General features: G+C 49.3%; 5 protein-coding genes across 5 annotated transcripts; 2 read left to right on the forward strand and 3 right to left on the reverse strand.

The window, feature by feature from the left end:
* Positions 1-541: 541 nt before the first annotated feature.
* On the reverse strand, positions 542-1,658 carry NCU05571 (hypothetical protein; the record flags this gene model as incomplete). Its single annotated transcript, XM_955440.2, has 2 exons — positions 542-1,400; positions 1,473-1,658. 2 exons carry the CDS (start codon positions 1,656-1,658, stop codon positions 684-686), a joined length of 903 nt encoding a protein of 300 aa, XP_960533.1. The 3' UTR covers positions 542-683.
* A 1,780-nt stretch (positions 1,659-3,438) lies between these two features.
* NCU05570 (hypothetical protein) lies at positions 3,439-4,189 on the reverse strand (the record flags this gene model as incomplete). Its single annotated transcript, XM_955439.1, has 2 exons — positions 3,439-3,576; positions 3,992-4,189. 2 exons carry the CDS (start codon positions 4,187-4,189, stop codon positions 3,439-3,441), a joined length of 336 nt encoding a protein of 111 aa, XP_960532.1.
* Positions 4,190-4,816: 627 nt separating this feature from the next.
* On the forward strand, positions 4,817-7,437 carry NCU05569 (hypothetical protein). The gene has a single exon (XM_955438.2). It carries the CDS (start codon positions 5,059-5,061, stop codon positions 5,863-5,865), a length of 807 nt encoding a protein of 268 aa, XP_960531.1. The 5' UTR covers positions 4,817-5,058; the 3' UTR covers positions 5,866-7,437.
* Positions 7,438-9,754: 2,317 nt separating this feature from the next.
* Positions 9,755-10,468, forward strand: NCU05568 (hypothetical protein; the record flags this gene model as incomplete). Its single annotated transcript, XM_955437.1, has 2 exons — positions 9,755-9,849; positions 10,192-10,468. The coding sequence occupies 2 exons, from the start codon at positions 9,755-9,757 to the stop codon at positions 10,466-10,468; spliced, it is 372 nt and encodes a 123-aa protein (XP_960530.1).
* A 3,452-nt stretch (positions 10,469-13,920) lies between these two features.
* NCU05567 (hypothetical protein) lies at positions 13,921-15,198 on the reverse strand. Its single transcript, XM_955436.2, has 3 exons — positions 14,778-15,198; positions 14,443-14,700; positions 13,921-14,365 (listed from the first exon to the last, which is right to left on the reverse strand). The coding sequence occupies exons 1-3, from the start codon at positions 14,920-14,922 to the stop codon at positions 14,205-14,207; spliced, it is 564 nt and encodes a 187-aa protein (XP_960529.1). The 5' UTR covers positions 14,923-15,198; the 3' UTR covers positions 13,921-14,204.
* Between the last annotated feature and the right edge of the window lie 1,685 nt (positions 15,199-16,883).

A 16,883-nucleotide genomic window follows, 5' to 3' on the forward strand; every position in this document is an offset into this window, starting at 1 on the left:
CCTCAAGAAGTTCAATCATACTCTTCGTGATTACAGAAAGTTTCCATTGTTCACGATGACTATGTAGTCTTGTCTCGTCGGCGCTCTATACCGGTAACAACTAGGTATCAAAAAAACACGAGGGGCATCAATATAGTGCCAAAAACTTAGCAAAGTTACCCCCAAGTGCGAAGAGCTATTCATCGCTAAGTCAGGTGTTCTTGCTGACTTATTTGTTCAATCCCAGCTGAGTGGACTCGACTGAACATGAAGAACATGAAGAAGAATAATTCTATACAATTAGGTAGGTATAAGGACAAGGTGAGTGGCAAAATGATATCCATCGGAGGCAGATTGATACACTTAGATTGTTGGGAAAGTCAATAAGGTTTGTGAATGGATAGTTGGAGACCAGGAAGAAATGCTCGCTCGGGAAAAAGGTCATTGGGGGGGAGGAGTTTGGAGAGAACGGCATCATGCAACGTTATGTTAGAGATAAAAATGCCTTGAGAATAGGAGTACATCACAGCTTGATATCTCAGGCTCAACAGTCAACGAGTGATTATTCTATTTATTTCTTCAATCTATGTTGTGCGTCTTAAACTTCGGTCAGTTAGAAAATCTACCACTTACCCACGAGTATCTACTTCTCCACACGCCCCCACGCACCGTATTACCATATCATCCCCTAATTGACTTCATGGTTACACTCCCCCAGCACTCTTAACTCTCTTCCTCAGCACCGAACAAGGCGAAAGAGTCTCATCCTCATCATCCATTCTTCTCCTCTTCTGCGTTGAGGGCTTGAACCAGAAATCATCTGTCCCGTCCCAGTTTTCTTTCTTCTCCCAAAAGTGGGGGTCAAACTCGTAATTGCGCTTACCATCGGTAGGGTGGATTCCCTTTTGTGAGCCGTATCGAGAATTGCGGTAGGCAGTCATACGCCTAAGGAAGAAGAGGTCATTTTGAGGGGGGAGGTTGTTAGTACGTACCTCGGGAGTGGTAGATGTTGATGGGGGATGTACAATCTTGACTGAAGTCCTTCTTGTTGGGGAAGGCGCTGGAGGGCGACTAACGGGGTTGTGGTAAGAGAAAGGGGGGTTTTGAGGGGGAGCAAGGGGCATGCGAGATTGAAGAAGGGTTAATTGGGGATCAAGCACTGATGCATTGTTCATGTTAGTAACCGTGGGCGATACTTGTCCCGGCATAACCGCCAGCATCTCCGGGTGTTCGAGGTAATAGCGGAAATCATCCTGTCGGCGTTGTGCCATTTGCTGTCCATACGACTTTGGTGGTGGTGAAGGATGTGAATACTCGGCTGATAGCGGGAACAAATTAACAGACGGAATAGGGGTGGGAATCGAGGGGGTATCGAAGCCCAAGCCTTGCTGGCTGAAGACTTGGCGGGCGAACTCCGTCATCTGCGACAAGTCGTTTTCCAATGTTAGCTGCTCTATTTGAGCTTCGATCAGCTGTTTTTGTAACTTATCTACCTTGAAGTCGCTAACTTCAAGTAAATCAAAGTCAAGAAGAGCGCCGGCTGCCTCCCAGAAGTTCCACTCCTTGTACAGAACTCGTAGTGTGTCTTGCTGTACCTTCAGCTGCTTCTCCAAGTTGCAGATGATATCTTTCACAGCCCTATGCAGGATGGCAGGAGAATCAGGATGCATTTCAGACATGGTGAGTGATTTTCGACGAAGTTGGTAGTACTGTTTCAGGCTGTCGCTTGTCGCACTCGAGTGAAGTAACGAAAAGTGGTGGAAAGTGGAAGGTATTTACTCGCAGCTTGCAAGCACTTGTCTCCAAGTCGTTGAATTGTTGATGGTCCAGCGAAGTCTGTTCGTGGTGTCATGGCGATGGCTGTCTTATAATCCTCATCAGATTGAAATGAATAGACAGGCACATTCTCCTTCGGCGCGAGCGTGGACAGCCTAACAAGGCCATTATGAACAATGGACAATGGACAAAGGTCTCGGCCTGTTCTTTGACCGGACGGGAGCGGATCGTCTTCCGGTGGCTTCAGACATGGTTCGACGAGCTTGATCAAAGTAGCATACGGCCACACGGTGAGACGAATGAAGAGACAAAGGAGTGACAGTGTTGAACAGACTGAGAGAACCGAAGGTAAAGTTGAGTGTGCCGTGAACAGAACTGAAATGCAAGAACCTAAGGAAGGCTAAACCTAAGGACCGCACAGGCGGAAGCGTCCTGGAGCTGATAACGAATGGCATGCAACCGCCAACAGATGGCAGACTTGGCAAACGATGAGATACCCAAACTTGTCACATGCCTCACGGTGATTGGATGAACCGGGTAAGCGAGCCGGAAGAACTTCCGGTCTTCGATTGGTTGCTTGGGCAAAAGGGACGGCAGGGCAGGCACAGCAGGCTCGGACTCTGCAGGGGCAGTCACGGCACACTGACAGTCAGTGAACTTTGACTGGAGAGAAGCGTTTCTTCATGAAAACGCGTGTGCGCTTGCCGAACCTCCTGGACAACGACTTTGAGGATCTGATTGAAACAGCAGATCAGCTTTGGGCGGTTGTGAGACACCGACAACTCACAGACTCAACGTGCGGAGCAGGGCGAGCGGGCACTTGTTCGGTCGTGCCACTTGAGCTCGTGACGTTGAATCCATTCCATCCCATCCCATCCTCTTTTCAGCCCGCCTGGACCTGGACTCCTCGGGCACTCAACTCCTTGACTCCCTCCCGTCTTGGAGCCGCGGGGCTTCCCCTCAGTCTGGCTGTGCAACCTCGAGGGACAACAACCACACAACCCCCCAACCTGCTGAAGTGCGACATTCGGCACAGTCCGACATGTGAAAGTCATCGCCATCCAGGTACACCAAGTCGCACCACGACAAACTTCCATGCCAGTGTCCGTGATGGATACGGAAATGCCAGCAGGGTCGCTTCACATGGAAAGGTTGCTTCGCGACGTCGCTCGGGTCGGCATTGGAGATGTGCAACGTCCATCATATGAAATGCCATTATTACTTCCAGATAATGACAGGGCATCCATCTCTCTCGATTTGCATCTGACAGCGATTCCCGGCGACGACCGTGGTAGCGCTGAAACCTCCGGACCCTGTTTGCGTTCCCAATGATGGCATCACCAGCCCGTCCACCCCGTCCACCCCGTCCTGACGCTTCATCCTTCAACCTCTTTTTCTGTGTGAGATAAACAAGACGGACTCACGGGCCGCCCCTGCTACATACTACACACCACAGTGGTCACTGCATATAGTCTAAAACGATGCAGGTGTAAACACTGGCACCCACGAAAATTCAAATGAACAAAAGCCAGCGACATCGGATGGCGCAATATCACAGACATTTTCCATGCGTCTTGGCTGCTACCTAACCCGCCTTGGTCTGTGACGCTGAGAAGTTTTCCAAGAGTCAATATTTCCATTTTAGAAGAGCAGACAGCCCACCATCCACCCGCCCTCACGAGTTCACTCGAGTTCACCGCTAACGGCGGAGCCCTTCCCATTGCACCATTGCTCACATTGCTGGACAACGTGATAAACGGCGAGCTCGTGGCAATTCCCCACACTCTCAGTCTTTTCCTTCTCCATTACAGCAACCATGTCCTAAACGTTGACGTGTGTAAAAGATTTACCATTTCCCCAGCCTCTTTTCTCTGCATAATCGAAACAGCTATCTTTATTTGATTGGCGACGTGCAGCAGAGTTGGATAATTTCAACCCACGGTCTGACTCACAATCCACGAAAAAAATTTTGCAATCATATTTTTTTCCCCCGCGAGGTCAGCGCCCTTGCAGTTTTTTGCAGTTCTCTTGCAGCATCGAGGGGTACTGCAGCAGTTCGATCGAGTGAGCAGATAGCTCTACGGACGAGTGGGCAAATCACAGCGGCCATTGGACCTCCGGCTCCGTTCACGAGCTCCACCGGCCGCCCCGCTCTCCGCTCCCGGCACTCGACGTGCATTGCAACGGGCATTGCAACTCACTTTCAAGACCTAAGAAAAGGCCCTGTCCGACCGACCGACCCGGGCTTGTCCGACTCCCTGTCGAGACAACGCTCAAGGCCCTGTCTCTCTGCGGCCTGACCGCCTCTTGGGATCCAGTCCCATCGTGGACTGTTGCTCAACAGATGTACCCGCGATACCCAAATCGTCCAAGCTGCGATTCGCGCCTCGGTCACCGGATGGAACTGGTGGAAATTCGCCCACAACGTCACCATCACTGACTGTGGACTGACTGACTGACTGTCGTTCCCGATCAGCAGAACGTTGACGAACGGATAAGCAAAGTGGACATTAACCGATACACAAATCACCAACAGCTCCCGGCCCCTCGTAGGTAATCTTATCTCTAACCGCTAGGATAGATACCAGGTAGAACCGCTAGAACCGCCAGCCGTTATCGTCGACGGAGCCTTCCTTTTTACCTTTTTGGAGCCCGGAGGACCATCCGCTTGGACGGGCCGAACCTCGATCAGTGCTCCCCCAGCTTTACAAGTGAAAAATTTCCAGCCGCCTTCTCGAATTAATTTCTTTTCGTCTTGGCTACTTCAAACTGGGGGTCCCCAAGAGAGGTTGCTTTTCTGCTGCAGTCCAGGGTCGGCTGCATCCCGCTAACGCGCTTCCCCGGCAGACCTTCCTGTTCACACGCTGCCCCTTTCTGCCAATGGGACTTTTGGCCTTGTTGTCCCCAGTGGCTCCCTCTCCAATTCCGCAAGCTCATTCGCCCATCTCCAGGCTTCCCTGCTGCGAACGCTTCCGGGGTTTTGCTGGTGATTTCGGTCATCCTGCCCCAAATATACGCCGGCGTCTTGTCTTCCTGGATCCAAGACAAGGCCCAGACCAACACGCGATCGCTGACCGCAACTTTTGGGCTCACAAGTGCTACAAGTGCCCTTTCCCAAGTCCGACAAATATACCTCTAGGAATCCCTGCCAACGATCGAAGCTTTAAGAAAAAGGGCCCATCCACCCCCCGTCCGGCTCCAGCGCCGTTGTTTATTTATCGTGGGTGGCCTCCGGACCTCTTCGAGGGTTCCCGGCCTGCTTTATGCTCCAACAGAGGTCACACATTAGCATCTATACACACCATGGCTACTCAGCTGTCCTGTGACCGCCCGCTCTCCCGTGTGAGCATGGTATCCAACCAGACATATCATAGCTTCAACGACATCGAATCCCATGAACCCGAAGTCAACTCGCAACAAACCACCATCGTCTGCCATGCTCCGCTCTCAAAAACCCTTAGTGAGGACCGTCCTCCACCGCCCATCCAGGAAATGCGTCGCCAAGATTCCGGCTACGCATCTATTCAACGCAAAGAATCTCGCTCATCGTGCCACCTATCATCTACTCTCTCGACGCCTTCCACTTCAGCCAAGCGGCGCTCAAGACCAGCCGTTCAACGATCCTCAACCGACACAAACCCCGGCACTCGCTCGAGCAGGAAAGCTGGCAAGACCGTCTCACATCGTCGGTCTTACCAGTGTCGTCCAACCCAGTCTCAGCAGCCAGTGACGTACTTTGAGTTCCCTGTCTTCACCACCTCGAACCCCGAATATGCCATCGACGAGGCCGAGGTGAATGAGGACGAGTCCGCGCAGACACATGTTCATCCCTTACCACCGCAGACAACACACTATTGGACCAGCGACTCTACCAGGAGGATGGAATATGCGGCTATCGATGCTGCCAGCCGGGGCGTGCGCGGATGGTTCATGCGTCACATTGTGCCAGAATGCGTAGTGCCTCCCAGCAAGAGGCATGTTGGATTTGAGGACGACCGAGGGAGCGTGGTGCGGTACCGTCTGGACCTTGAGGAGGACGACGCAGAGAAGACTGATGATCGTAGTGATCGGAGGCGCAAGAGTTGGTGGCTCAGCATATTCAGGCGATGAACATTTCTACCTGTGCCTCAACAACTTCGCCTTCCTACGGTCGAGATATCGACATGGAGCACACACATACACGAAAGAAGTGGCGCATTTGCATTTATCGGTCAAGCGGGCGTTATCAGCAGCACTTTTCAGCATCGATTCGGCGACTATCATCCACCAACAGGCGTATTATACCCTTAATTTGGCTTCATGTAACTTTCAAGCATTTTTTTCGACATGCTGGCCGACGTCGATAGTTCGGATCGACCCCCTCAACTTTGTGGTTTTTTTATCTTTTTTTTTTTTTTTTTTTTTTTTTTTTTGGGCATCACATCATGGAGAATTTGTACTTTTTTTGGCGGCATTTTATACGGAGTTTACAATTGGTTACGGATTATTATTGGAGGAAATAGCACAGGGATGATCATAACGATAATTTGCTTGCCGGAGTATATTGGGCTGGATTTGCAAAGGAAAACCACGTCAATCCTACCTCGTCCCTGACAAAATTGATGGCACCCGCTTCCAGGTTTTCACCCCTGCACCAAGCCTTGGCAGACCTCACCACTTGGAAAAAAGACCATCAAAAGACATGACCTTTTCTCTTTCACGATCCATTTTCTATAGTGATTTCTATTACAATGAGATGCTCCAGATTCCAATGCAATGACAGGAGCTGCTCTCTCTACCCCTAAAAAGAATCGGCTTATCGCTGCTATCGACGAAGCAAAAGACCACAATGAGAAGATCAAAAGCAAAGGCCTCGACCAAGACCACCCTGATTTTATTGTCAAATACAACGATATCTTCCAAAAGTATCGCATTTCGAGGCGAACCGGCTTCAGAATCCTTGCCCAAAAAGATAGAGACGATGGCCGGACTTTTCATTCTACTTATCTCGAGACTAGAGGGAGAAAGAAGACCTTCACCAAAGAGATGCTCTTAAAATTAGAAGAGTTCATTGTCAACCATGGCTTTGATGGTAGAACCATCCCTTATGAGGGGCTACCTGACGCTGCCGGGATTGATCTACCCCGATCTGTCTCCGGGAGGACCGTTCAAAGAGCATTGAAATCTATTGGTTTCCGGAGATGCATTGCTTGCGAAAAAGAGTACATCCCTCCGAGGTCCAAAGAGAAGCGTCTTCAATGGGCAATTGACATGCTTCGGAAGTACCCAACTTCCGAGGCCTGGCGGAGGATCCGTTTCTCAGATGAATGCTACTTTGGTTGGGGTCCCCAAGGGAAGATATGGGTTATTCGGAGACTAGGAGAACGATTGCATCCTGATTGCATTATCGAGAAGGAAGCCCCGGCCGAAAAAGATCAAAAGAGAGTTCATTGTTGGGCGGCCATTGGATATAATTTCAAATCTCCTCTCATTTGGTACGATTCGGGCAATGACAATGGGAAGATGACTCTCCAATGCTATAGAGATCAGATTCTTGAGCCGGTAGTTGGAGAATGGCTAAGAAAGGGAGAAGATTTCGTCTTGGAGGAGGATGGAGATTCCGGCCACGGGACGGGAGGAAGTACCTCTATTGGCCGGAAAAGGAATATTGTAAAAGAATGGAAGGAAAGGAATGGTCTCCAGCATTATTTCAACTGCAGTAATTCCCCTGATTTCTCACCTATCGAAAAGGCCTGGCAGTCACCAAAGCAGTACCTTCGTAAAAGGGGTAAATGGAACGATGCAGAGGTAATACAACTAGCTGAAGAAGGCTGGGCAGCCTTGAAGCAAGAAACTATTAATTCTTGGATTGACCAGATACCTCAAATATTGCAAGATTGTATAGATTTAGAGGGTGCCCTTACTGGGCATTAAATGCAATAAAAATCGTTGATTTTTATGGTCTTTTTCGTGGTGTTCTGGTTGATATATTGGTGGTGGCTGGGGTGCCATCAATTTTGTCAGGGACGAGCCTACCTCTACTAAGAGGGCATCAGGGAAAGAGGACACACTGGAGAGTGGGGTTGAAGGACAAGCCTAGTTGGAAACAACAGCCAAGACCTAGCCTTCAACGACGGGGACTTAGCGACGAATGTTTTGTCATTGTCTTAATGATCTAATCACTGAATGAAATTGGAAGGGATTCGCTTATTTGCAAACACTTTATCTGCAGGATTGATACTGGCTTTCCACACTATATCTTCTAGTGAACACTGGCATTCTTTTTTTCTTCCATCAGATGCACCACTGGAACCCTGTACCTGTGTTGCACATTTACATGGCTGGCTAAACCTTCCAACGCCTCACAGAATGATGTATACAGCTGTTGCATACCTCGCGCGGTGAGCTCCGAAGGACAGCATTGTCACACCTCACTGATATTCTCCCGATTCATTGCACCGACCTGTCATCCTCCTGATCGTTGTCACCTAGAAAGCTAGGTCCACGCTACGTGTAGCTGCGTAGCTGGCCTCAGACACCGGCAGCTTCGTGTCACCCTTCCATCACACGATTCACCAAGGTAATGATACACGAACAGAAGAGAACAAGGGTTATTCGACAGAACAATCAATCGGTCACTCCGCTCTCCTCAACTTCACGTTCAACCGTAGTGTACAAACCGGCAAAACCGAGCACAAAACCGGTAGACCGGCAACGCGGCACAACTACGATGCCACATTAGCACGTGGCAGGCACGTTTTTTTTTTTTCCTTCTTTTTCCCATCGTGTCGTTTCATTGTTTTTGATTGAATCGGTTGGACCGAACGAACGACAACGGTTTGGATCCCTGTACCTTACCTCGTTTACCCTGATTGTTTAGTGTAATCCTGTTAGTGCACAATGTACAGGGGTATCTTCCAAGGCACAAAGAGAAGGGGGGGGGGGGGGGGCGGGGGGGCTGATCTGTCACTTACGCTCTCTGTACACCAATCTTCTTCAGCTCTGTTAGCTCGGTACCTATTCACAGGGAAATCTTCCACCGATGAAGCTCTGCGTAATTATGGCGTTTTTACCTGGGCCAGAATAAAGAAAATCTGTGTGCAGGTGTTCAGATCCTTCCTATTAACTTTGTTAACAAACTTAGGTGAATTCAGCCAATCATAGCGTGAAAATGGACGTGGCATGCCTTGCAAACCCCTGTCATTCCCTTGTAAAAAAGAACGGAGGAATGCGTCCCGCACTAACAGTTTTTTCAGCCTTGATGTACATGTACATGCGTACTGTACCTACTGTGTGCCCCTGTGTCCGTCCGAACGACGATGATGACGAACAACGACGATCATCACCAACCCCTCATGGAAGGTTGGAAGAAAGAAAAAAAAAAAAGGAGAAAATGGGGTTCTCTTTCGGTTCTCGAATGCCGTTGACGATCTACGGAATCTTGTTTTGTTCATCCATCGTTCCATTTTGAGATACTTTTGTGGGTTCGTGCTCTTTTGTTGGGGATGCGCCGGATAGTGTAGGTACACATCAATGCTGGTTTGTTTGTTAGCGTAGGACACGCCCCACATCCTTCTACAGGGGGGTAACACGGTCAGAAAGGTCTATTCGCGCGATTTGATTGGCCGAAATCGCTAGATTTTAACGTTAGAACGAGTTGATAGAAGGGATTCACACACACGCACACAAACCTCTCTTTCTAGCCAAAAACTACTAGAATCACCAATCATTTACAATTTTCACTTTATTACCTTCTATAATCGGTATAATTATCAGGCATTTACTTTTTGTTGTTCCCCCTGTTCGAAAACCCTGTAAGTAGGTACCAAGCTAACGAACAAACCAGGGGTGATGTGTACGTCAACGAAATAGTCTAAACGATAAGAGGGGGCATTCAGGGGGGGTTCAGGGGTACCATAACCGGCACCCACCAGCCACCGCCCACCAGGCGGGCAGGCAGGCACTGGGCAACTAAAGAGGCTCAGGGGCTTACAGGTTCAAGAGTTCAAGAATTGTGATCATGGCTGCTGGGCATGGAAGGGAAATCATTGTCAAAGAGAGGTCCATCGCCAGCCAGGCAGAAGTTGGGCTGGTCAGTGTCATGAAGTGTGCTTGGTAGGTAGAGAGAGGTACGGGCTTGAACGATACTTCCTTTTTACGAGACCAAGAAAAGAGGAGATGGTCTTGAGAGATGTTGAGGCTGTTGGACGAGCTCCAAACCACCAGCTTTCTCTCTCTCTCTCCATCTATTATTAGACTCTCCTCTTCCTCGCATCTATAGGTCCTTTTTTTTCCCTTTGTCATGGTCTTGAATATACTCCTTCCTATTCTTTTTTTTTCTCTCACTCGCAGCTCACATTAACCCTCACGTATTACCCATTTCCCTCTAGAACGTCCCAGGACGTAGAACAGCCATCGACTGCTTCCCCTCGTTTCCCATTCCACCTGTCCCTACAGCAATGCAATCCGTCGTTACTCCCTGATCAAGCCATTTCTACAATCCCCATTCCTCTTCTACCCATCCTTTGTCCCCCCTTCTTCCCTCAACTACTTCTTCCCACTACTTCCAGTGCTGCTTCTACTAGCGCTGAAGCTCGAATTCGATCCCAAACCAGACGAGCTTGACCCGGAGGAGCTGCTTGACGTTGGGGCGCTGATGGTGATTGTGGGGAGGAAAACGGGGATTATGGGGGTGTTTCTTCGGGGCTGCGACATTGCACTGTCGGGATGGTGATGTAGGGGTGGGGTGTCCCAGCTGTCTCTAGTGCCGTACGGTCGGAGGTAAGTCGCTAGTACTGATGGGAAGTCTGCAGTACCTATTCAGGAAGAGAATCCTACGCTATGCCTCTGTTACTTCAGAGATTGGTGGGTGGATGTCTGCCGTTGAGATCACGACGGTGCTTAGGTCGTTGCTGAAAGATTGAGGGAGTCGGTGCAAGGTCACGGTGGTTCTTGCCTAGATAGATTTTTGATGCAGACCCCCGTCTTGTTCTCCTTGCATGGCTCATGTTGCTTGGTGATGAGGGCAGGAGCGATGCGTGATCGTGAGCCACGACGTAATGGTAGCGTCAAACGTGGCGTTCTCCGTTCGTTCGTTGAAGAAGGGTTCGGATGCGGTCACGAGAATTTGTAATCAAGACTGCACGATCTCAACCTCATACCAGTAGCACATTGATAGCATTAATCAAACAGAGTAGTAGCCGTCATTGTTTGCGAATTTTACAATCCCTCGTTGTACAGCAACACCAACATCATCGCCGTTCGAGGCGACTAATCCATCGATCATTGATATACTAAGAGTGCGATGTTCTCGGATTACAAGAAATAGACGCGTTCATCATAAATTACAGGCTGCAGAATGGGACGATTGGCGTTGGTTGCGAAGAGCGACTCGATGCTGCAAACCGCTGCTGTGCTTTTCGCGAGACAGCCTGGTCACTGGCCAGTTTCCTCCTACGCCGAGTAAATGGATGCTTGTAAGATGTTGATGGGTAATAGGGAGTTATACCGGGGCGGAATTTCATGAGTTTCAGGACAGACGGATCGAACTTGACCAGCGATCGTTGTCGAAGCATAAGGTACGGACATATCGCTCTTCGTTTGCTGCGAAGTTCAAATCCTGGTCTGGTGATGACGCCTGCACTGCGAACGTGATGGCCGAAGGAAGTGACGTTGCGATAGGCTTGGGAGGAAGAAGGGGCCAGGGGACGAGCAAGGATGGTCGTTGTCCACGATGCATCCACACTTCGACGATGAACCAGGGTAGTCATACATACAATTATACGCTAAGCGATGCCAAGATCTGATGATAGCTTCATCATCGTCAACGTTTCTTCATTTCATGACGCATGCAAAAGAAAGCGTTGCGGTTGTTTGCTTCGCCCCAGAACCAAAAAGTGCGAAAAAGATGCAAAAAAATTAAAGTGACAAGAGCAGGGATCGAACGGCTGACGTACGTGAGATGGAAGGGAGTAGAAGAGCCCTATTTTGCATAGCCGGAAGACGCCATCTCAAGAAGTACTTCCCTGGAGTTCCCCCCGCCGTTAGGGGACCTTAGGCTACGTTTGTAGCGTTCGTGGGCGGTCGTAGGCGGTCGCGGGGGAGTCATCGGCGTCCCCTCGGGGGCGGGGGCTCCAACAAGGCATGTGGTGCACAACCCTCTGTACACAAGTGCAATGAGAGCTCAGCACACCACACCGCTCGACCACGCTGCCACTTGTCTGTGTTGAATATCTGTTGACTTGGGGTCACTTATCAACCCCCCATTCGAAGTCATTCTGGGTTCACCTCGTGCACACCACAGCCACACAGCCATGCGGCATGTGTCCTTCATGTCTGCAAGGCTTGAACTGCCGCGCTACGATGCTGAAAGCAGAAAGTTTGGCAGTCTTATTCCCAATGGTTGCGACAGCAATATCCGCCAAAGCATCGCAAGGAAGTTGGAAGAAGGAAATGAAGAGTGCAAAAAAGACCAGCAGACAGGAGTCATCGCGGCAAGTGCAGACCTGACAAACTCTCCTTCCAAGTGGAACAACCAGGTCACATGCAGTGCTGATTCACAGTTTGTGACCTGGGGCAAGTCTCAACCCAAGGTGTAGAGATTTGGAAGTTGCGACTCGGGTACAATCGGTTCTTGAAGTCTCAGTCGTCTACGCCTGATGGCTTCCACTTTGTGCTTTGACGTATCTCCCTCCATCTCGATGATGAGCAAGAGTACCTTAAGCAAAAACAGCAAAGAGAATGACAAGTGCCTTTTTTGGCCTATCACGTTGCTATGCAGCGACATCTTGTCAACTGATTCTTCCCGCTCCATAGACAGCTTCGTCATTTTAAGTCGTGTCCGAGTGGAGGCACTCCTCGACCACAGAGTACAAGCACTGCACTTGCCTTTTGAAGTTTGAAGAGAAATCGATGCATGATTAGGTTCTTTGGACTTTGCGTCTTTGGCAGTTCCGATCGTGGAACTGTGTGGTGTTTCTGTCGGATGGGAAAGTTTGAAAAAACGAGGGCTTTCCCCTCAATGTATTCTTCATGTCAATAACTACATACGATTATCCCACAAATTCACCATCTACAAGCCACGGAAGATATGATCAAGATCCATAATCTTGTTGTTGCACACTTCTCTCCATTTCCCGTCACCCGAAAAAAATCTCAGTCCTCAGTGTCCGCTGAGTGTTGCCTTCATAGCCGTCGTCAACTCCTTCCCACCACTGGCCCGGTGGGTGTCCTCCATCCCTGCATGAACAAGGGTTTCCCTTCCTATAAGTGGAGTAGCAACAGAAGACGGTCCTCGCTTCTTCTTGCCAACTACCTCTGCAATATGTGCATGATGTTGTGCAGTTTACTGGTTAGGAAGCATGGTAGAGGTAGGTTTGACCTGCCTCATTAGTAGAAGATGAAAGGAAGGTCGAAATCTGGCCTCTTCCAGGCCCGGGTGATATACTTTTTTTGCCTTGGAGCCCAGTAGTTTTTTTCTCTTTCCCTTTTGGCAGACTGTTTTGGCTCTTCACTCGGCTTGCCGACTTACCGGCCAGCATCACGGAAGTGCTTTATGCTGCTCCCAGGCCTGGATAGCTCAGCAAATTTGGCCACCCAATGTGCGTTGTGTAACACTCGCTAACATCCCTGGTGGACTAGAATTTCTTCGATTTAGAACCAAAATGGAAGACCTCAGGAAGCAGGTTTCCATATTGAGGTCTTGCCAAGATGCCCAACGGCCCAAAGGAAGAGGGCAAGTACAACGTTGAAGGCACTTGGAGAGCCTCCCGGTTACGTTGGCCAATCATCAGCCTGACTCCCACTCAAATGATCGTCATTACCATTGCACCAATGCAAGATCAGCACAAAACGCAAGATCCGTCACATCAGGCCGTTCAGATTGATGGCGATACAATTTGAAAACTGTGCGTACAAGCTTTTCACTTTTTGCGATACCCCAGTAAGGACCAGCGAGGGCCGGCGAATTGTTGGTATCCGAAGCATCGAAGGAAAGGCACATTGACTGCTGATTTTCCGGTACCGCATTCCATCATTCATAAAACTCCGTGGTGACGAGAAATGTTAGTCACTCATTGCTCTCAGTCAGCCAAGACCGAGAATAAACAAAGTACTCAAAGCAAAAAGCGAAGTTATTCACTGGCTAGTAGCTGCCTTGACTCCTCGCTTTGGAGACATGAAGTAAAGGGGAAAACCCAAAGCAAGAACTTGATTGTGTTCGAAAAAAAAGAAAGCTATGAACAGGAAAAGAAGAAGATCATGCCCAAATCATTCCATCAGGTGCAGTCTGTTTGTCAATCACAACCCAGCTCACTCCTCCAAACCATCTTTTCTTCGATTTTTGTTGTTTATTCACTCAAGAAAGAGTGAAGAACGGCGAAAATGTGAAACCATCAGGCCCCACAAAGGACGGTAAAATGTTTCTTTTTGTTTGCTTGCCATAAGAAAAAGAAACAAAGCTCAGAAACCGCTTAGAAGCCAATGAGGCCAAGGAGACCGCCAGCAAGGCCACCGAGGACGGCGTGGAGGAGACCGCCGACGAGGACGAGCACACCGCCGACAACCTTGTCGAGGCTCCTGAGCAGACCAGAGAGAGCAAGGAGGAGAGGGGTGAGGAGGGGGATGAGGCAGCCTATTTGAGGATATGTTAGCTTCAGATCTTTGCCCTGAGGGTGAGAGGGTGAACATGAAGCAGGAAAATCAACATACCGAGACCGAGCTTGACAATGAGGAACTTGACGGTATAGGTGATCTCAAGGATGAGAACCTGGATCTTGACCTTCAAGCAGTCATCGTCACAGAAGCTGCCGCGAGCAGCGAGCTCAGTCCAGAACTCGCGCTTGGAAAGGGTGGTGGTGGCTTGGGTGAGGGCATTGGTGACGGCCTCGAAGTCGGGCTTGAGCTTGTCGGCGGCATCTTGTTGCTGAGCGAGGGTGGGGTTCTCAGGGTACTGAGCGGCAGTCGCGTCTGTTTTCGAAGTGGTCAGTAGGTATCCTGCCAAAGTACAGTCAAGTCGGAGATAAGTAGCAAAGGAGGATACATACTCATGTTCGCAGTGTGCTGGCGAACGAGAGTGGTCAACTGATCGATCTGAGCAGCCTGGCTCTCGAGTTGGTTTCCCGCAGCGATGGGAGTTGCCAAAGCCGAGGCGGCGAGAGCGAAGAAAGAGAAGAAGATTCCGGCCTTCATTTTGATGGTTGGTGATTGAAGATCTTGAAGAATGTTTGAAAGGAAGCGTTGTTTGTAGGTATGTGAGAGGCTGAGAGGGTTGTGAAGAGCTGAGAATGTCTGGAACTCTGAGGCTGCTGATGCTGATGATGATGAGAAGAATGAGACTGGACTTGAGGAGAGGAAAGGCCAGTATTTATGTCTTTCGATTGAGGTCAAGATGGTGTTGATTTTTCAGTCTTCAATTGTCGGTGACATCGCCTTTCCTCCGGTTAACACCTCTTCCGCCTTCTCGTCGTCCCCGTCGTCCAATCGTTGAGTGTATTCCCAAGTGCCGATGGTTGATGAAGTTTCTTTTTCTTGTTTGGCCCCTGACAATAAAGGTAGGTGAAGCTTGCATGATCCACCAAGTCCAACCAACAAGGGAACATCGTCAACTTGTGGACTATGTTGAAATGGTGGTTATCACTTCAGAATACTCCTTCACCAAAATACCTAACCGAATGCATGATGACTATACGTGGCATGCCTCTTCTGTGGATACATGCAGCTATTCCTACCCACCTACCTAGGTGTAATCTCCTAACATGGTTCTGGCGGCTGAAAGGAAATGAACAGGGGAAGGCTGTACGAATTGAGAACAAACACCAGATGGGGTCAGGGTCCTCAGCTCCATACGTATTGAACGGCTTGTAAACAATTCTTCTTGCAGAAAACTTCCTGTCGATCAAAAGCCCTTGCCGCGTCCAAGACCAGCATTAGTCGCACAAACTAACGCAGAAAAAGCGAAATAGGTAACTACCCGGATCTACCCCATCCCGTGAGAAATGGATGCTCTACAGTCGATACGCCTATGCAACGAGCGTGGATGAAGGTGCTTCTAGAGGTAAGTTTTGAGTTACAGGGAATCTTCAAAGGAGTCCGACATCTTCACAATGGAATGTATGTCGTGACGTATCTGCATCTAGTGAGCCTCATCTCGTGCTGGTCAGGTGTAACACGACTGGAGGGCGTACAGAACCACTCTGAAAGATTGAAATACAACCAGTTCTGTCAGTAAGTATGTCAATTGGGTAACATGGGCTGGACTTATTCATGATGGACCCCTTTTTGGGCCTCTGGATCCTACCCTACTGTGTATGGTCAACTGGTGGCAAACAGGAGCCAGACGCATGGTTTAGGCTAGGCGATATCCCATTGGCCAGCCAATATTTGCGGCGCATAGGACGGTGACTTCACACTGCGAATTCTTGACAATAATATGGAGAAGCGGATCAAATGAGATATCTCGTTGTTCTGCAAGCTGAAAAAGCCCAAACCACTGAGCCTTGTCTTGATGCCACTCAATGATGTCAGACATCATGACCATCATGAATGTTCGGGTAGCCGTGGCCGAACTGTTTAATGAGAAGTCCTCACTCATCATGTACAGCGGGGGAAATGGGCCAGACTCGAGTACTGGACTTACATGATAAGTTCTGGAGGAAGTTTGTTCGCAAACTTGTGCATTCGTGCAGTACTAGGCCCGGCAAGGCTGATAGCCTGGCGAAACTGGTAATCCGCTTGAAGATCCTACAGGGATTAACGAGAGTTGTCTCACCGTAACTGATCATCATTTCTCTCCTCGTTATAGACCGCCCTGTGGAGAGATCCATGGAAGAACGCGAACCCTTCGGTCGCAGGCCGTTTGCTCAATGTCTCAGTGCGGGAATCACGACATTTGAAACATGGCGTTCGATCAACAGGGCGAAAGCTACATACAGTGTATACCCAATACATGGACAAGTAATCGTCGAGTTGCATACTGTATGGAATAACTCCCTGTTCATCTTCCTCATTTGAGCTCTAACGAAACGGCCTATGGACGGATAGACGGATGTAATCACCTCCTCCATCAAAACAGAAAAGAAAAAAATAAAATAAAAGGATAAGCGAGGTGTAGCTGAGCCGCTGCAATTTTCCAGCTGCAACTCTGAGCGCCC

The sequence above is a fragment of the Neurospora crassa genome, linkage group VI, assembly GCF_000182925.2.
Source record: "Neurospora crassa OR74A linkage group VI, whole genome shotgun sequence".
Classification (NCBI taxonomy): Eukaryota; Fungi; Ascomycota; class Sordariomycetes; order Sordariales; family Sordariaceae; genus Neurospora; species Neurospora crassa.